General features: G+C 54.3%; 1 protein-coding gene across 1 annotated transcript; it reads right to left on the reverse strand.

The window, feature by feature from the left end:
* Window positions 1–1,311: 1,311 nt before the first annotated feature.
* FAM163A (family with sequence similarity 163 member A) lies at window positions 1,312–2,654 on the reverse strand. The gene is made up of 2 exons (XM_050307540.1): window positions 2,562–2,654; window positions 1,312–1,719 (listed from the first exon to the last, which is right to left on the reverse strand). Exons 1-2 carry the CDS (start codon window positions 2,652–2,654, stop codon window positions 1,312–1,314), a joined length of 501 nt encoding a protein of 166 aa, XP_050163497.1.
* Between the last annotated feature and the right edge of the window lie 15,375 nt (window positions 2,655–18,029).

The raw sequence follows: 18,029 nt of genomic DNA on the forward strand, positions 1-18,029 counted from the left end.
CCCATACTGCAAAGGCATGGTAAGTGTTTCCTGCCATTGCCTCCAACAGCATCCACAGAGATCATTGCTGTCCTGGTCCCTCCTCCCTGCTGTGAATGGGAAGCGCTCAGCCGAGCAGTCCTGCACTGGTTGCTATGGAAGTGCCTGTGAATGATGGAGATGTCCTTTTAGTAATTTTTCACCTAATTTGATTTATGGAGGAAGAAGAAACTTTCCCACATTCATTTTTGCAGAAAGGCAGAGTCACTGGCTGTCATTGCCAGCCGCAGTGCCAGTGAACCTACATTTGGGACTTGCACCCTCTTCTTCCAAAAAACAAAAACAGGGGAGACCCAAACACCTGAGTATCACTCTTCTGTGGGAGGCTGTGGGCCCTGTAAAGGAGGAGATGCAACCTGGTGGGCTCTGCTGTTGCTGTTGAAAGCAAAATTCATCCTAAAAACAACCTTCCTCCAGCTGTTGGAGCTGTCAGGGTGCGCTGGGTAGGGCTCTGAAAGTAGAAGGTGACCAAAACTTCAGTTATTTAGGGATACAATTCTTCCCATAAGTAAAATCTTACCATTTTCATGGGTCCAAGTTAAAATTGCTCCTAAGAAAGCTTGTGAAGAGTAGAAGAGGTGGGGACTTTGGCTGCAGAAGGACCAGCCTGTGCCCGTTTGCGTGGGTGAGTGCTTTGGCGAGCAGCTTTGCCTCCCCCAGCAGTGACCTAAATTCATGTCCTGAACTTCTTCAGCACGTGTGAAGACCAAAGCAGGTGGGAAGCGGTGCCCTATCTTACACTCGAACAGAAAAGGTAACTGCTAGCAACAACTGATGCGGTACGAGGGGAGCAGGGCGGTCTGGATCCTCCCTTCCTTGCTTTCCCATCGCCGAGGAGCGCTGCCATGCCCAGCTCGGCAGCAGGATTTGCCAGGGGCAGCAGCTGGTGGGTGGTCACCCACTGCACCGTGTGCTGGAGGCAGCAGGCACCCAAGGCCTCACTCTGGGCTCAGGGAGCCAGGGTAATTAAATTAAATTAGGTTGTACTGTACATAGCCCTCGTTAGACAAGTCCCTTTAGGAGACAGAGTAGATAATAATGACACTTATGATGGGTTCGGAGGTGGCCGGTTCAACGTCGCCCTTTGAGGTCTCGCTCGCCTTCCCGCCCGGGAACTTTGCCGTGCCAGGCGGGTCAGCAGGAGGACCGTGCTGGTCTGGGACTGGGCCTGTGAGGTCCTCCCTGCTGGGAACACCCCCAAAAGACAAGTGAAAAGCCCCTTCCCTCGAGCGGGCATCCACTGTGGACACCCTGTGCTAGTGGCAATGGTGACTACACCTCCGTGCTGATGGCCCGCGGGTTCGGGAAGCTGTCGCGGAGGAGGCCGTGCCGGCTCAGCGTGTAGCCTTGCAGGGTGGCCATGTTGATGGGCGGCCCCATCTCCTTGTAGCACGCAGGGGTGTAGGTGACCCTGTCACCCCCGTTGCGCACCATGTCGGCAGTCCGGATGTAAAAGGGGGATCCGTAGGGGGAGCAGGTGGGGCAGTAGTTGTGAACCCCGTGCTGGTTGAGCTCGCTGGGCGGGGGCGCGGGGCTGCCCTGGCCGTCCACCATGCGGGAGCTGCAGGCGTTGCACATGCCAAGGTGTGGGTGTGTGGGGAGGTCGGGCACTTCCTCTTCCTCCTCCTCCTCATCCTCCTCCTCTTCCTCATCGGAGTCATTTTTCTTGCAGCAGTAGTACTGCAGGAAAGAGAAAGGGCTTTATGAGGGGAAGTAACGCAGCCGGTGGACAGACTCAGCTTCTCAGCCAGCCCTGCCACTTCCCTGCTCCCCTCAACCCCCTGCCAGAGAAACCCCCTGCAGCTTCTTGCTGCTCTGCTCCATCATTCACGGGTCCTGTGAAGCAGCAGAAGCCAGACAAAACCTGGACCTGAGCAAGCTGCAGAAGGCAGCTGCCAGGAAACTCATCCTCACCCCTGAGTGAGGTTTGCAAGGGGAAGGAATTTCACCTTGCCAGTTGGAAACTGCTCCAAGTAAGCACTGTGCTTTCCATCACACAGGCATTGCTGCATGGCACAGACTGCACATTAACTTTTAAAGAGCAGGAGGTTGTAGCTAGCTGTTGTTGAAAGCCTCCTCGTTTAATTTACAGGGGGAAAAAAAATTATATAAAAATCTCCATCTGGTATTGCAAACCCAGCCAAGCCTGCATCTCAGTTAGCAAGTGCTGCAGAGCCTCAAAAGCCTTAGGGGAGTCCCCCTACACCGAGGGCAGGGAAGGACATAACTCTGCAGCACCTGGGGAGGTAGGGGTTTTCAACTCCCTGTCATCACACCAAATAAAGGCCTTTTTAGACCCTTCCTGTAGCAGAAGCTCAGCATGAAGAACACAGAATTGTAGCATATCTAGAGCTGCAAGGGACCCACAAAGATCATTGAGTCCAACTCCTGGCCCTGCACAGAACAACCCCAAAAATCCCACTGTGTGCCTGAGAGCATTATCCAAACACTTCCTGAGCTCTGGCAGGCTTGGGGAGCCCATTCCAGTGCAAGGTGGGGTTGGCAAAGTGGGGGACACTGACCTGTAGCCTACAGTAGCAGAGCACGGCAATGATGCACAGTAGGATCACCGTCGCTAGGATTCCCCCGGTGATAACAACAGTTCCCGCTGTCATCCGACCGATTCTCCATCAAACTCTGCAATGTGGGGACACAGGGACACAAAAGTCACCTGCCATGGTTTTGTCACCACATCACAGATATGATGCCCACAAGGCATCCCAAAATAGCACATCCCCATTCCCCTTTCCCCAGCTGGAAAACCATCACTTAATATCATCCTCCTTTTCTTGGTGAGAGGACACCTGAGATCAGCAGCATCACGTCCTCTTGCTGCCATCACTGCTCTGGCTTGGGATCTTTGGGAAACACCCTGTGAGCCACTGGCAGTGCCTTGCCCTTTAATGAGGATTTCCACCCTCCCAGCACAAAATCCACCTTCTTCATCAAAACCCTGAAGCAAACCTGTGTCTCCACCAGGAAAATCCAAAGCATAGCCTTTGAACCCTGCAAACCTGGCAGTCTGAGCCCACAGATCACACCGTGGCTGCCTGCCTGGCACCAATGGGTCTAATAGGGGCTTGGCTGAGCCAAGCAGCTCCCCACTGCCATCCCTGTGCCATGGGACCCAAGGGATACTTACGTTCAGTGACGGAGGCGTTGGACCTGGAAGAAGTGGAGGGAGAGGTTAGTCATGGCCTGACAGCACCCCTTGCATCCACCTGCCTTTCCCAGCTTTCCAAGAATTTGCCTTGATTCGGGACCTGCAGGAAGCCCTGCTTTGCCCACAGGGATGGGGCTCAGCATGTGCCTGTGCCCCTGGGAGGCTGCATGGGACAAAAAGCATTTGGGATCCTGCTGCTGGTTATTATTATTATTATTATTATCATCATCATCATCATCTTTACCTTGAAGCAGGGAAAGGAGGCATTTCCCAAGCTCACAGAAATGTTCCACAGGAGAAGGGCACAGGCCTGGCTTAGTCAGTACTTGGCCTTTTCCTCTTTAAAATTAATTACCAGGAAGGTGGATGCACCACTGCAAGCGGCCAACGTTTTAGGTGCTGCTGGGAAAGCAGATCTCCCCTCCATCCTGCCCAGGGCAGGTGAGCCCCTGCATTCCCCCATGACCCCACAAACACTTACCCAGAAAAGGACAGGCAGGATGTCCTGGTCACGCTGGCCCTGGGGCGGCCGGCCAGGACAGGCAGCTCTGCATGGCCACAGGGAAACACAGCGGCCCTGAGAGGGACAAGGGAACAAACCCACTACTGTCAGCTCATCCCACTGCCCAAGGGGTTTGTTTACCCAGAGCCCCCATCCCCACTGATGCCGCAGTGGGGCTAAATTAATTAATTTTTGAGCGCAGAAGAGGTGGGTGCTGCAAAGGTGGGCAAAGCAAACTGCCAGGAAGGGACAATCCCGCACCTGAAACCTGCCATTTCAGCAAAACTGAATGACTTGCACCCAGGAAGTGGGTGCACCCATCACCCACCACCTCCAGCAATGCCTCGTGCAGCCACGTTTCATCATCAGCCCCCGCGTCCCTCGGTGCCTCGGCCAGAGCAGGGCTAATTGATAGGGCCCAAGTGCCAGCCCGCTGCAGCCGAGGAGATCTAATTACCTGCTGGCCACGCGGCCCTAATTAACAGAGAGAGGTGGCAGTTTCCAGGAGAGACGTGCCCACCTCTGCCCTGGCCCCTTACGGCTGCACGTCCCAGGAGGCACCGTGCAGAACAACCCCTCCGCCCAAAAATACCCACCCTCCTCACTGCCCTGGGGAGATTTGCAGGATCCTGCCTGCCACAAATTGATTTTCAGCTCTTGGGGAGTTCCTGTAGGAAGCCAAAAGGCCGGCACGCATTGGATTTCCTCCTCAAGCCTCTCTTGCACACGAAACAAAGTGAAAAAAAATCCCTGGAGAAATCAATAGGCCCATAACCCAGCTAATATCTCCATCCATCAGCAGACCCGGTGCAGAGCTAATAATAGAGACCAACACACTCGGCTCCTGCTCCCTGTTACCAAACCGCACCCTGAAACACTGCCAGGAGCGTGGGGGGACACAGAGAGCCATCGGGGGTGTGGTCACCTCCCCAGGTGCCTTCCTTAACAGGGAAAAGGTGACATGGGTGGCTGGAAAAGGCAAAAGCTGGACCTTCGATGACCCTGAGAGGGACGCGCTGCAAGCGGGGCGGTGATGGATGATGCAGGCGGCCGTTCACATCCAGAAAACTTAATTTCATGGGAGCTGTGATTTGATTTAGAGCTCAGAGAGCAACATCCAATTAGCCTGAGGTTTGAACTGAGCAGGCGGCCTCGGAGATGACCCTGGGAAGGGAGGGACCAGCCTTGGGGATCCTTTGGTCACCTCTGAGAGCTGAGTGTCCAACTGGTACTTCCTCGAGGATGGCTGGATTTCTATAGGTTCCATCTCCAGCATTCCTGTTTTCTGGGGTTGCTGGGATCAGCATTTCCCCTGCCCCACTCAGAAGCCAGGCTCTCCTTTATTAAAATACTGAGTATTAGAGAAAGGCAAAATGAACCAGAAGAGAAGTGCTGCCTTTCCTCGTCTCTTTGGAGGGGATGTTTCCAGGAAAGAGAAAGTTTCCTCCCCTCCTCCCCTCCAAACCCTCCCCCACCAGGAGCCCAGCAGTTCATTTTCTACCCAGCCTGTGCCCATAAAATAGTTTGTGCCTATCAAATAACCTGCTCTTTCTTGCAGGGATGCATGAGAGAATGTAATACCTCCCACAGAAGGAGCAAGAGCCCCAGTATCAGAAGTAATTGGGGTCTTGGGAATTATAAGATAAATAAGCCCAGAAAGGGGAAGGACAACTACAGCAGACTTTCCACAACAGCTCCAGAAGCTGCATCCCTGCCACTGGGGATCAGCCCACGTCCATTTTCCATCCACCCTCCCCAGACACATCCCAAGCCACTGGGAAAGGAGCATTTTGGGCTCCACTGCCTCAACTCCACACAGCCCCACCACTCCATCCCAACAAAAGCCTGTACATTTTTATGGATCCTGTAAAAGCTTGGGCTGCACTGTGAGCCAAACTGAGCCCTGCAGCTCCTGCTCCCACAGCAGGATGGGATGCAGAGGCATCCCGGGGGATTGCACAAGCCCAGCTCCCGGGTCACAGTCCCGTTTCTCCTTCTGGCTTAAAAAGGGAGCTGAGAGTCATTTAAATATTCAAATATCCCAAGCTGAGCAAATGCCTTGACATTCACTGCTCACCCTCTCCCGGGCAGCTCAGGAGAGGGGACGAGCCAAGGGTGGCTATGGGGACATTCTGGCACACAGATCATCACTGAATAAATTCAGGATTTATAGGAACAGGGCTGCCTCCTTCCCTGCCCCTCGGGGAGGGACCTGAGATCTCGGCAGCGGTGTCACGCTGTTCCCAGCAGGGCCGGGAGGGGGTGGAGGGAGGGTCCGTGGCTATATCGAACTCCTCCGGGCAGGCGTGCAGAACTGCTTGCTGCAAAGATACATTTTCTTTAATTGATGTTGCCTTGCAGCACAAAGTTACGGCCTGAAAAGTGACTCTGGGAACGAGTGGCATCTCAGGGCTTCTATATTTATTCCCCTTCAATGACGTCCATAGCACATTTGCACGGTTTGCAAGTCGATGGCGAGGTTTTTGCCAGTCGCCAGCACTCTCAGCCCAGCTGAGACACCCCTGTCCTTCCTCACCCTGCGCGTCCCACCAGTCCTGAGCTCATCCCTATCACCTGCCAAGGGCCAAACCCTCCCACCAGAGCTCAGGAGCAGGCTCAGGACGGGGCAGAGCACGGTTATTCACGATGAACATCATGCCGAACCTTGCCACGAGTCCTGCCCCAGCCTGGGCTCTGCTCTCCTGGTTTTGCTCTGCAGCTCACGGGATAATTCAATGAAATGTCTGCCTGGTAAATTAGCCCAGCCGCTGCCTCACCAGAATCATCTCCCAGGGCCTAATTGGAAACAAACAGCAGCAGGGGCTGCCTTTTCAAAACATACTGTGACAGCAAACAACAGGGCAGCTCCTGGGCAGCTGTGACCTGCCCCTGTACAGCCCCAACCCAGCGAGATTCAGGAGGATCAACCCATGGCTGCAAACCCCCACCCACGGGGCAGGAAGGGTGCACAGGGAAAGCTGAGCTCATGTAAACTCATTGCATGTCAGACAGTCTGCGCTGCATAAGGGGACAAGCCAAGCTGTGGGGGAGCAGAAACAAGGAGACACTACCCCCAAAAGGAGTCAAGCCAGATGAAGTTTTACCCAAAGAGTGATGGCAACGTGGGATGCAAGAGGATGCAGGGCGTTGCACGTAGCTGGCAGCCCCCTCAGCAACCTGGTCCCAGACTTGCTCCTGGGCTTCTTGCCCCAGTCCCAAACCCCTGGGTCACTGTGAAGCCTTAAAACTTCTAAATAATTAATCAGCTGAACATGCTGCTGGTACTGCAAGAGTTATACTGGAGTCTGGAGCAGCCTGCAGACAAAAGTCACAGTGGTGGTTGGGAAAACTTTGATTTCGGTCTGCCACAGAGAACTCCAAACAAGGTTTTTCCCAGCAGAAAGGGGCGACCCGTTTCCTCCCCAAGGCTTTCTCCTGCTGTGATGCCTTTGGTGCCTTGAACCACATGGGGTTTTCCCAGCAGTTTTGCTGCAGCCAACACCCTGCTCCTGGCCACCACAAGGACAGCCAGGTCACAGAGGTGACCGTGCCCCGCCTGAGGCTCCAGCAATTTACAGTCAGTCATCAAAACAGAAAATACATGCCCTGCCTGCAAGCCTGTCCTGCGTTTCCCTCCACCATCCACACCAGCTCCTTGGGGCTCCCACCACCTCCTCCTGGACAAGGGATGGGAAAGACAAAATAACCAACAGGGATCTGAAACCAGATCTTTTCTAGCAAAAGCTCTGTGGAAAATGCAAGATATGAATTGCAATTAACAAAAATCAAATCCCTTCAATGGTGGAAGCCTCCAGCCAGACCCCATCTCCTGGATGGGCGTGAAGGCCCATGAAAGTGCTCCTGCTGCTAACGCTGCACTCCTGATCCACTGAGCCCAGAAGATCCCTCCTCTTGCTGTCAAACTGCCAAAACCCACCTTCTTGCCAGCCCAGGTTTGCTGTCTCCCACACCAGGCCTTATCCTACCGTGATGGCGCCTGGGAGAACTTCCCTCCCTTTGCAGCCACGTAGGACCAAGCATCCCCCTGAGATCTCTCAGGTGCATGAAGCCCCAGCCCCAGCTGCCACATCCACATCCCTCTCCCAGGGAGACCTCCCGGCCTCTTTCACTTTTGGAGGAAGGGCGGCTCTGCAGCCTGGGACGTCTCAGGCGCGGATTATCCCGGTATCTCGTTACTTGGGTGTCTCATCTGCCCTTTATCTCCTTAAGTGACTATTCAGCCCGTCCCGCCTGCCTGCATGGATTAACTGCAGCCATGTGTACGACAGAGGGACGGGACAGGACCATCACCCCATCCTGTCCCACTCAGCACACACATCCAGCAAAGCCCGTGACTCAGCCTGAGCTACACCTTGGGCATAATTACACCTCCTTTGTGGCCCCTCCTCTTTGCAGGGTGCCTTAAAACCCAGGGGAATGACACCTCCCTCCTCATACCCCAGGTATCTCCTACCCGCTGTGTTTGCTCAGCCCAGTTTGGGAGCCGCGGCGGGTGGGTGCAGTCCCGGGAAGGGTGATGTGCAGCCCTGCACACAGGGAAGGTGTCAGGCGTGGGCAGCCCACAGTGGGATGCAGGTGGGAATATCCTCAGCCTGATCCACATGGCTCATGTCCTGCCACTGTACCCAGGGTTCCTCCCGGGCCAGCTCCCAGCAAAAGCCAGGAACATGCGCCGGGGAGCCATTCCGCTGTGGTCCCAAAATAACCAGGGACAAAACGGGCGGCATCAAGCCAAGTCACACAGAGAGGAGCTTTTGGGATTATCCCGCACGTCAGATCCCCTCGGGCTCTCTGGAGCCAGCCAACACCTGACCAGTGTCCCTGCCACAGGCACCGTCCCTCCCAGCACCCACATATCCCCCGGGATGAGCAGCTGCAGCAGCAGCGTCCGTGCTGGGAGTGGAGCGAGGCTGTGGAGAGCCGGAATGCTGGGTGTGCCCCAGGTGAGACTGACCCTTGCCAAAAAGCCAGAGAATTTTTCCACACACGTGTGCTAAAGGTTTGGGACCTGTCCGTGGCCACAGCCAGCAGGAAGCCAGAACCCAGGCTGGATCTTGCCATATGTGAGTATGATCCCTTGAGGACACAGGCCTGGAGAGCAAGGACTTAGGTCTTATTTGAAGCCCATGTCATCCCTGTCACACAGTGGTGCCTGGGTGCTTACAATGTCCAGCACAAGAGGTGGATCCTTGTGAACTCAGAAAGGAGCAGGGAGGGTTATTTGCTTCCAACCCGATGTCACCCTTGGTGCTCTCACACAGCACTGCCGCAGGTGTCCCACGACTGATTTAACCCCTGGTAAAGCACCAACACAGCACAGGTATTCCCCTGGCATCAGCCAGCATTCCCAGTACTTGCCCAGGGAAAGGAGAGATGGCACCAGCAAAGCAAAACATGGCAGCAGGGACCTCTTTGAAAGCTCTTAGCCTCCATCCATTTCACACCCAGGCCTCAGGGAGGAGAAAGTTCCAGGTAATAGATCCTACTGATCCTGCAAGCCTGGAGACTCTCCCCAGCAGCAAGATTGAGCCAGCCTCCCTCCAAGGATGCTCCGCTGCCATTCCCAGCCCTGGGCAGGTCCCTCCAGCACCCTCATTGCTCCAAGATGGCTTCAACTCCTCACACCATTAGGGCAAGGAGATCAAGATCTCAGCGGAATCTCTCTGTTCCCTGGGGGCTGCAAACACACTCCGTGGATATCCGATCTTCTCTCCAGTTTGATTTTCTCTCTGCTCTGTCACAGAAATGTGCAGGCACTGCTCTCCAGTGGGGGCTCAGTGACACCAAATGCAACTTCATCCCAGGCACACGGTGGAAGAGGAGGATCAATCCTAGCAGATGCATTGTGCCACACAGTCCAGAGCACCCCCGCAGAGCATCCCCAACAAGAGCCAACTGACCACAGCAGCGAGTTCCCCACTAAAGATTTTTTCCATTAATCCAGTTTCCCACCAGATGTCTGTGAAACAATCCCCAGGACAGCTTCTTCTCCAAGGCTCCAGTTCATTATCTCCCTCCTTGCCCTGGACATCAGTGCCATCTCACCCTTTCCACCTCATTTCTCTTACTCCCACGAAAATTCTTTCCCCAGTTTCCTAGTTCTTACCCTCCCTGTCCCAGTTTCCTCCCAGCCTGATGTACTGAACAAAACTTGTGCAAAACCTTTCCGTGTAGCAGCGAGCTCTGCTCCCAGAGGCAAAGCCCAGGGGAAAAGCTCTGGATGAGGCTGGAGCCTCTGTAATCCCATCAGCTGCAGCCGCCCCTGACACGGCACAGCGGCCGTCGTGCCGGGGCGGATCCGCCCCGCCTCGACGTCACCCAATTTATTTGTTTTGCTAAAATAAAACACAAAACAAATTTCCTGGCTCACCTCTGGGTTTAACCCTTGCCCTCCCGTGGCCTGAGGGCTGGAGGCTGAGACAGCAACTGCATGTTTGAGGGATGCTGCTCCTAAGGGATGTGCAGGGGATGTTCCCCCGTGTCCTGCCAGGATCTGCCCTCCTCCCTGTGTCAGTGAAACAGCCACTGTGCAGGGATTCAATTAGCAAAGACATCATTAGGGGTAATTGCACTGTTTACCATTTAAGAGGAGCGAAGGGAGATAAGCCTTGTGTCTACCCACGAGGAGAGGGGCCATGTCATCCCTCTTGGACCATGAGCTCTCTTTAAACCCCAGGAAAACTACATGGATGTGTGTCAGTGATTTAGAGCCAGGAAAACTACATGGATGTGTGTCAGTGATGCACCACACTTTCCCCCTTCATATTTCATCTTCTTCTCCCTCAGCCATGGGGCCAGCTGAGATCTCCTCCATGTGCCCATCAGATCCAGATATGGGTTCAACAGGACAAAAGCATCAGCATCTCTAATAAACTAGGAACTGAAAAGTGGGGCTGGATACATCTCTGCCCACTTCCAGCCAGGCAGGTGTCCTTCAGGACCAGGGAACAGACAACCTTTGGACTATCACTACCTCTCCAACAAAAACAACAACCCCAGGGCTGGTTAGAGTTCAATCCCACTTTCAGAGTAGCTGCAAATCTGCATGGTGCTTGGGAAACATCCTTTTTTTCCAAGATAAAGGCAGATGGAGGGTGCCGTGGCCCAGCCCTGGGGAGGAGGGCGCAGGGAAGCGCAGCCTCTTCCTCCGCATGATGCAAGACCTGCTGCTCTGACTGTCAGCATCCCCCCAGCATGTTCACTTGGAGTAGAAACAGAGATTTATTTTAATGACTCATTAAAGCCTAATTGCATTCAGGCAGCAAAACAGGGAGAGGAGCCTCCCACGTGCACCAGTACTACAGTCAGGAGGGCTCCCGGAGCCTCCCCGAAAGCGCAAGGCAGACAGACTGTCTCTTTTTGGTGGGGCCAGACAGTGGGATCAGCTGCTGGCTCTGGAGCAGCCTGGTTTCATGGTTGGGATCCGAAAAACAACCCAGAAAAGTCTCTTCATTTGCCTCTGTCTGCCTGATGCGACAGCTGCCACCAGCTGCTTATCCCTTCGCTCCAGGGAGGAGACGCAACCTGCCCGGAGCTTGGATGCCCAACTCCAGGGCCTCTGGACAGCAGCTATTTCAGGGGGTGACCATCTTCTAGCCTGAGGGACATGTGTTTGTAACTTCCCATGGCTTTTAAGGACCCCATAATGGGAGCAGGGTGGGATTTGCACAGCAGCCACCACAGGTCACCCCAGCAGAGAGCCGAACGTAGCACAGGGAAGGGATGAGCTGCTCCTCCCATCCCAAGGGCATCCCCAAGGGGTGGGGGAGAACCAAGTGGTCATGCTAAAATCCAGTTTGGAGGGAAAACAGCCCAAACCCCACCACTGGCAATCCAAGGAAATCCTTGCTACTGACACCACCCTCAGGTACTGAGTCCATGTACCTTATCCTTCCCAGTCGGATGCAGACCCAGTGACAGCCACGCCACCCATGGGGACAGCAGCTTACATCTGCTCTGACACCCAGGTATCCCCATCCCTGGGAGACACACTGGGAAGCCCATCCTGCGCTTCTCACTGACACAGCCAGAATGAATCCATTGTCTTTGACTCAGAGCTCTCTCCTCCCAGAAAGCTGCCCCATGCAGAGATGGGAAAGCCACGGGTCCCCTTTCTGCTGCACAATTGACACACTGCTGTGCCCACAACAATCCTGACCGTGTGCTGTCTGAGGACAGCCCACCTGGGGACAGACACCCCCGGGATGGACAGGGCTTCCCAGACAGAGCTCTGCTTTCCCAGTCACCAGCAATTCATCTCTCAGAGCTGGCCCATCCATCAGGATCCTGACCACAGCCAAATGGCTGCACAGACCAGGGAAAGCCAGAGCCACACACTGCTCTGGGCCAGTGCAGGGGCACAGCACTCGATTCCAACCCTGCTGTTCAGAGTTAATCCAAGCAGAGTCACTGAAGGATCAGGTCCACAACTGACTTTTCCACAAAACCATTGGAAAGCTCACCTGCAGTTTTTTTACAAGACCACTCACATTGCTTTCACCCAGCCGGAACAAGGAGGTGCAGTGCAACTGGGCACGGATGGGTCGACTCAGCAGAGCTACACTCTTTGCTGGATTTCAGACCAGTTGTTTGTTTGTTTGTTTTTTTAATCTCGTTGATTTATCACACAGCAGGGACACACTCATCCATCACTCAGGATGCTCCATCTCATACTGCCGATCAGGGTTGGTCGGGATGGTCACACGCACACAGCAACACACACCCAGTGAAAAGGAAAAGCAAACCCAACGTGGAGTCTCTAAATGTCTCCCGCAAATGAAGTGTGAAACTCGCTTTCAAGAAAACAAGGGTAACGGAACCACAATGAATATTTCATCCTGGTGGGAAAGCAGCAACAGGGAAGGTCAGGCAGGCAGAGATGCCAGGAGGGATGGGGGACAGTTGGGATGGAAGCTGGAGAGGGAGAAGGGGGAGGCAGCTGGGGTAGGGAACAACGGAACGCCACAGCCTGACCTTATTTCTGTTTGCCGCTTGCCCTGGGGGCTATTGGATTTGAGTCATCACCACAGAGCAACTCCCTGAAATGGGATCAGCTCTTGTGTCCCTGTTCATGCTCATGGCTAAAGGGGGTGATCCTGCTCCAGCTGGGAGCTGAGCTCCTCTGAAAGCCCCATCCTAATGCTTCCCAGCAGACACACAGAGCTTCCTGTCTCTGCTGTTGGTCCATGCACCCAAAATACCCCCCAAATGGACAGAGGATGCTCTGTCTTTCTCCAGAGAGGAGAGTCTGCCAGGTGGAAAAACCCTCCACACCTGATTTCCACCCTGCAAAGGGTCTTTTGTGCTGGAGCAGTTATGGGCCAGGCTGCCTCTCCTAAGCAGGGCTCTGGAGCTGGCTGTCCTCAGGCCTGTGACCAGGCTGAGATCCAGCACATCAGAAAGAGGTGAACGAGGATTTCACATACCAAAGGAAATGGTGCCGGCATAGGATCAGACTCACCAGTCTGATGTTCACCATCACTGAGAACAGCAGCCTACTGATGCTCTCCCCTCTTGGCTTTTCAACAGGTGAAAAAGCTCTTCCTAGGAAAAGCCTTTTATCCCCCACCCTGGCAAAGTCCAGGTTAGAGCCCTTCAGATCCTACAGGGACAACACCAACCAGCAGCACCAGTACAGCCAGTACCCTCAAACGGCATCATGGAGGAACTCCATGGTTTAGGCAAGTGAGGGGCAAGGCTGGGAGAGTGGAAAAAAAAGCCCCAGAAACACAAGCCTCCGTCAGCGTGGAATATTCCACCGCCCCTTAGAAAATCTCTCTGCTGGAGAGACAATCAATAGTACACAAATGAAATTCAGCTGAAAACACTAAATGTTTCCACGTGTCCTTTTGGAGGGAATAAAATCCTTAAGGATAACCTTAGGAGAAAACAAGAGCCAGGCAAATAACTCAAGCACAGGTCTCCTTTAATTACCACAGCCCGGTGAGAGATAAAACAGAGATCCTTTGGAATAAACAAAAGGATTTGATTTCCTCCACTTCAGCAAAGGCGGCCTCTGTTTCCGTGGAGAGGTTTGGTAGCGAGGTTGGGGATCTGATGGGCCGGCATGTCCTTGCTGAATGGCAAAGCTTTGGGCTCCCAGAGAGGGAGCAGGAGGCTGAGCTCCAGGCTTGGGACTTTCAAAACTTCAAGTGGCTGCAAAGAAGTAGGTTTAGAGACGGGAAAAGTCCGTCCTACCCACCCGAGCCGCGGGAAATGTTCACGGGAACTGAACAAACCCAGCGCAGCGCAAAGCCGAACCACACAACCCTGAGAAAATGAGTCAGGACCTTGCAGGGCACCACAACCCCGGAGCTTCGCCCGGACGAAGCTGCGGTGCAGCGGCTCGACTCAGCCCCGGGATACAGGGAGCAGGATCATGCAGGGAGCAGGATGATGCTGGGAGCAGGATGATGCAGGGAGCATCGCCCCCGAGCATCCCAGCCGGTCGTGCCCGGCGTCCCAAACAACCCGGGCTCCCGCCTTCCCCACCGCAGCCCCAATCCATGCGAGAACCTTTCCCTGGCCCCGACCCCCCTGGAGAGCCGCGGAGCGGTGGAGGCGGGCGGTGGGATGCCCGAGCCGTACCTGGGTGCCCGGGCCGGGCAGGAGCGGGCGGCGGCGGGTCCGGAGCGCGGCGAAGGCTGCCGGGGCGAGGACGGACCGGAGGAGGACGAGGATAAGGAAGAGGAGGAGGGGAAGGGCAATAAAAGCAGAGGTAATAATAAATAATAGGAAGAGGAATAATCACCGGAGCGGCGGAGCGGGAGCGCCCAGGCGGGTCCGGCCGCGGGGGAGGAGTTTGCCAGGGCCGGAGTTGCCGCCCCCAGCACCGCCCCCGGCCCACGGTGGGGGAAACGGGGGACATCCTCTCAACACACGGAGCATAATCCTCTCCCGCGGGAGCACACGCTGGCAGCACCTATAAACTCTCTGGTACCTCCAGGGTACCCCCAAAGCCAAGTCCTGCAGCACCCCAGGCACTGTCAAACCTGCCGCACCCCCAGGCATCCCAAAACCACTCCTGCACTCCCCCGAGCACCCTCCTGACTGCTGACAGTCCCCTGCTGTCAGCACTGTCTCAGCCTCATGCTGGGTGTCCAGAGGCTCTGGCTTGATCCATTCACTATGTCCAGGTACCCACACACCTCTGGTCCTGCAAACAGCCAGGAGTAAAAACCCCTCACACCACTATCAGAGGGATGAGCCAGGGCCAGGGGTGGGGCCAAGCCTATCCACCATTTTTCAAACAGGATGACCCCCTTTCCATGACTCCCTGTAAACCACATCTTTGCTAGCTGGCACCAGCGTCCCAACGCAAGGCCAGCAGTGCTGCCGGCTCTGCTGCAAGCTCAGCCCAACACTGCATGGCCCCAAGCACATGTTGGCACTAGGGAGGCACACATACATGAAAGGTGCTGCCACCAGTAAGTACTTCCAGCTGCTGGGAAGCTTTGGAGGTCCAAACCAAGAGTTTAAGCTGGAGAAGGTACAGCTTGCAGCTGGCACTGCCTTTGGAATTGGCGAGCTGCTCACTGCTGCGAGCTACGATAACGATAATTGAATCTCATGCCTTGCACCACGAGCTGACCGCTGTGAGTGTGAGCATTACTGTGCCAGAACATGTGTTTGCCTGTTTCTCTCTGATTTCAGTCTCTATGGGGCACAAGAGCCATGGCAAGGCATCGGAGGGGGGATTAATGCAGAGCCTCCACTACAGCGAGGCCATCGAACCTTCCCTTGCCTCAGTTTCCCTGTTTCTAAGTAAGGGACACCATTAATACTTTCCTCCTCGTGAAGCAAGCTCTAAAGCTGGGCAGAAAACACCACTCACCTTCTCCTCTGCCACCCTCCCTGTCCGTCAGGGCATCCCGTGTCCCATGGATTCTCTCTCCGTTCTTCCAGCCCAACCCTCAGAGCTCCTCAGTGCCGGTGCCAGAAGCCCAGTCCGCTAATTTCTCCCTGGGATCCAGCAGCAGAGCTGAGTTGGGAGGAAATAAAGGCTCGTTTGGATGCAAACGGCTCTGTGCCTTTGGCAAAAGGGCAGGATGAATTATGAAATGCAAAGGCAAGATAAGTGGATCCTGTCACAGCACTTACCCTCCGTGCCGCAGGATCCGAGCGCCTGCTGGCTGTGGGATGAAGGGTTGCGTGGCACACAGGAACACCCACACACAGCCCAGGCTGGGGGGAGCCTCCCTATTCCCCTGCAATAGCAAAATCCACGTTTTCCACTCCAGCACATCAGGGGGCTGGCAAATACAGAGAAGCATCGAGGCAGGAAAGCGAGCACGCGGAGCATTTCTGCAGAGGGTGGTAGAGATGCATTTTCCTCTTTGCTGGGCTTCAGAGCTGCTGGAGGGATGGGAATTAGAGACATCCAGGCGAGCACAGAGGAGGAGGAGGAGGAGGAGGCCAAGAGAAGTGAGAAAGTAATTTCCTGGGCTGCACTGGGCAGGATGCGAGGAGGTGATGACAGCCCAGGATGCTGGGAGAGCCACTTCTCCCCTCGGCAAACGCTGCCAGGGCCGCGGGAAGCATTGTTACAGGTAATGCAGGAACTGACATTTTGCCCTTTCCAGGGATGGACATGGAAAAGAGTTTCTTTGGGATTAGGGAGTCACTTGGCTAACACAGAGCTGAGCTTGCCCAGATGCAGATCACGCTCCTCCATGACCCCCCGTGGCTCTGGCCCAAGGCAAGCGGGCACTGCAGGAGATCACAACAAAGCAAATGTGAAACAGCATCGCTCCAGCGAGCAGGTTATCAGCTCGCCCCATTCCAGTGCTGGTCTCATTTTTCCCTCCTCAAGCCGTCTTTCCCATTGTTGTTTCATTATTATTTAAAGCAACGCATGGATGACCAAACAGAAGAGAAAAGGTGGGATTCCCGCTTTGTGGTGGCTCGGAAAAGCTTGGAAACAGGAGCACCAGATGCTCTGCAACAGGGAAAATAAACCCAAAGTTTTGCTTTTCAGTCGATGTGGTTTTAAATAAAACATATGGTTTGGGAGGCTCAGCTGGCATGTTTGGAGTGTTTGAGGTTAACACTACCAGCAAATCAAGGAGCAGTTTGATACACAATACTTTTCAAGTTCTTGTTTTGGTTTCTTTTGGGGCAGGGGAAACACAAAGCACCTGCAAAGCATCCTGCCTTGCTGGCATCTCGGGATCTGCTGCTGCCAGGGCACCACACACAGCTCAGCCTGCCCAAGTCCCAGGTACACAGGTACAGGGGTCAGAAACCTGCCATACTGTCACCCTCTGCAGCCCTCAGATATTGCAGTACTCGTGTACAATTCACTTTAAAGCTCATAAAAGTATCACAGCTAAAACTGTATCAGCCTGGGAAGTTCGTGTCAGTTTAATGAAATTCCACCTTTCCAGCACTAAAAATTATTTCACTGACTAGTTTTACAGCAAAACCATAAAATACTTCCTTCTGGTTTCCCTCTGTCGTAAAAAAAAAAAAAAAAAAATCTAAGCCCCCAGACTTCACTTCTGCTCACTGATACCTCACTCCCTCATTCGTTAGGATGAACAAAATGATGCAAAGAATCCTCATTTGGGTCCTTCTTTCATAGTATCTGCACATGCAGAGCCCCCAGGACTTCCATGTGTGTACTTACACAGCCACAGCCACACTGCAGAGCGTGCTGGAGCCCTCCTGGGTGTCCTTGCCACCTCACACCCCTTCACTCCAGCACATCCATCATTTCCTTCCTGTTCAGGCCAGCATTTCCACCAGCCCAAAACGCTGATGCTGGAGGACACTCAGGAGCTGAACCTGCAGCTGCTGGCAGGAGGATTTATTTTGTTCTACACTAGATCTTGCTTTTATTTTCATTTTTAGCAGAGCCCAGGGCTACTATATCAATCAGAAAAAGGCTGACAATGCAAAATTCCATCCCAGCCAGCATCCAGCCTCCTCCTTGCAGGTTTGGAGCTCTCCACTTGCCTTGTGCACTCAACATTAGGGCTACTGCACTGTAAATGGACATGGAAAGGAGCTTGGGAGCCAGTCAGAGCACCCCTCAGCCCTTGGGTGTTTCTGGTTGGAGGGTAAGATCATGCACAGAGCTGGTTACAGAATCTCAGCATGATGCTTTGATACCCATACCCATCACCACACACCTTCATCCCTCTCATCCCCAGCCCAGAGCATATGGCCACAGCCTCCCAAGCCTGCCTGCTCCCTGGGGAGGGCTCAGGGGAGCACAGAGCTAATGCACAGCTTCCCCCTGCACAGCACGTTCCCCGTGCCAGAACTGCACACCTCGGTGGGTTCGCCGTTGCCTGCACAAGA

This window comes from Myiozetetes cayanensis, unplaced genomic scaffold (assembly GCF_022539395.1).
Source record: "Myiozetetes cayanensis isolate MyiCay16 unplaced genomic scaffold, myiCay2020 scf12, whole genome shotgun sequence".
NCBI lineage: Eukaryota > Metazoa > Chordata > Aves > Passeriformes > Tyrannidae > Myiozetetes > Myiozetetes cayanensis.

Bases quoted from the DNA above. Each gene is read 5' to 3' on its own strand.
- FAM163A (XM_050307540.1), bottom strand. From the start codon at position 2,654: ATGACAGCGGGAACTGTTGTTATCACCGGGGGAATCCTAGCGACGGTG. The intron at 1,720-2,561 runs GTCAGTGTCCCC...TCTTTCCTGCAG, and splicing joins TCTGCTACTGTAGGCTACAG to TACTACTGCTGCAAGAAAAA.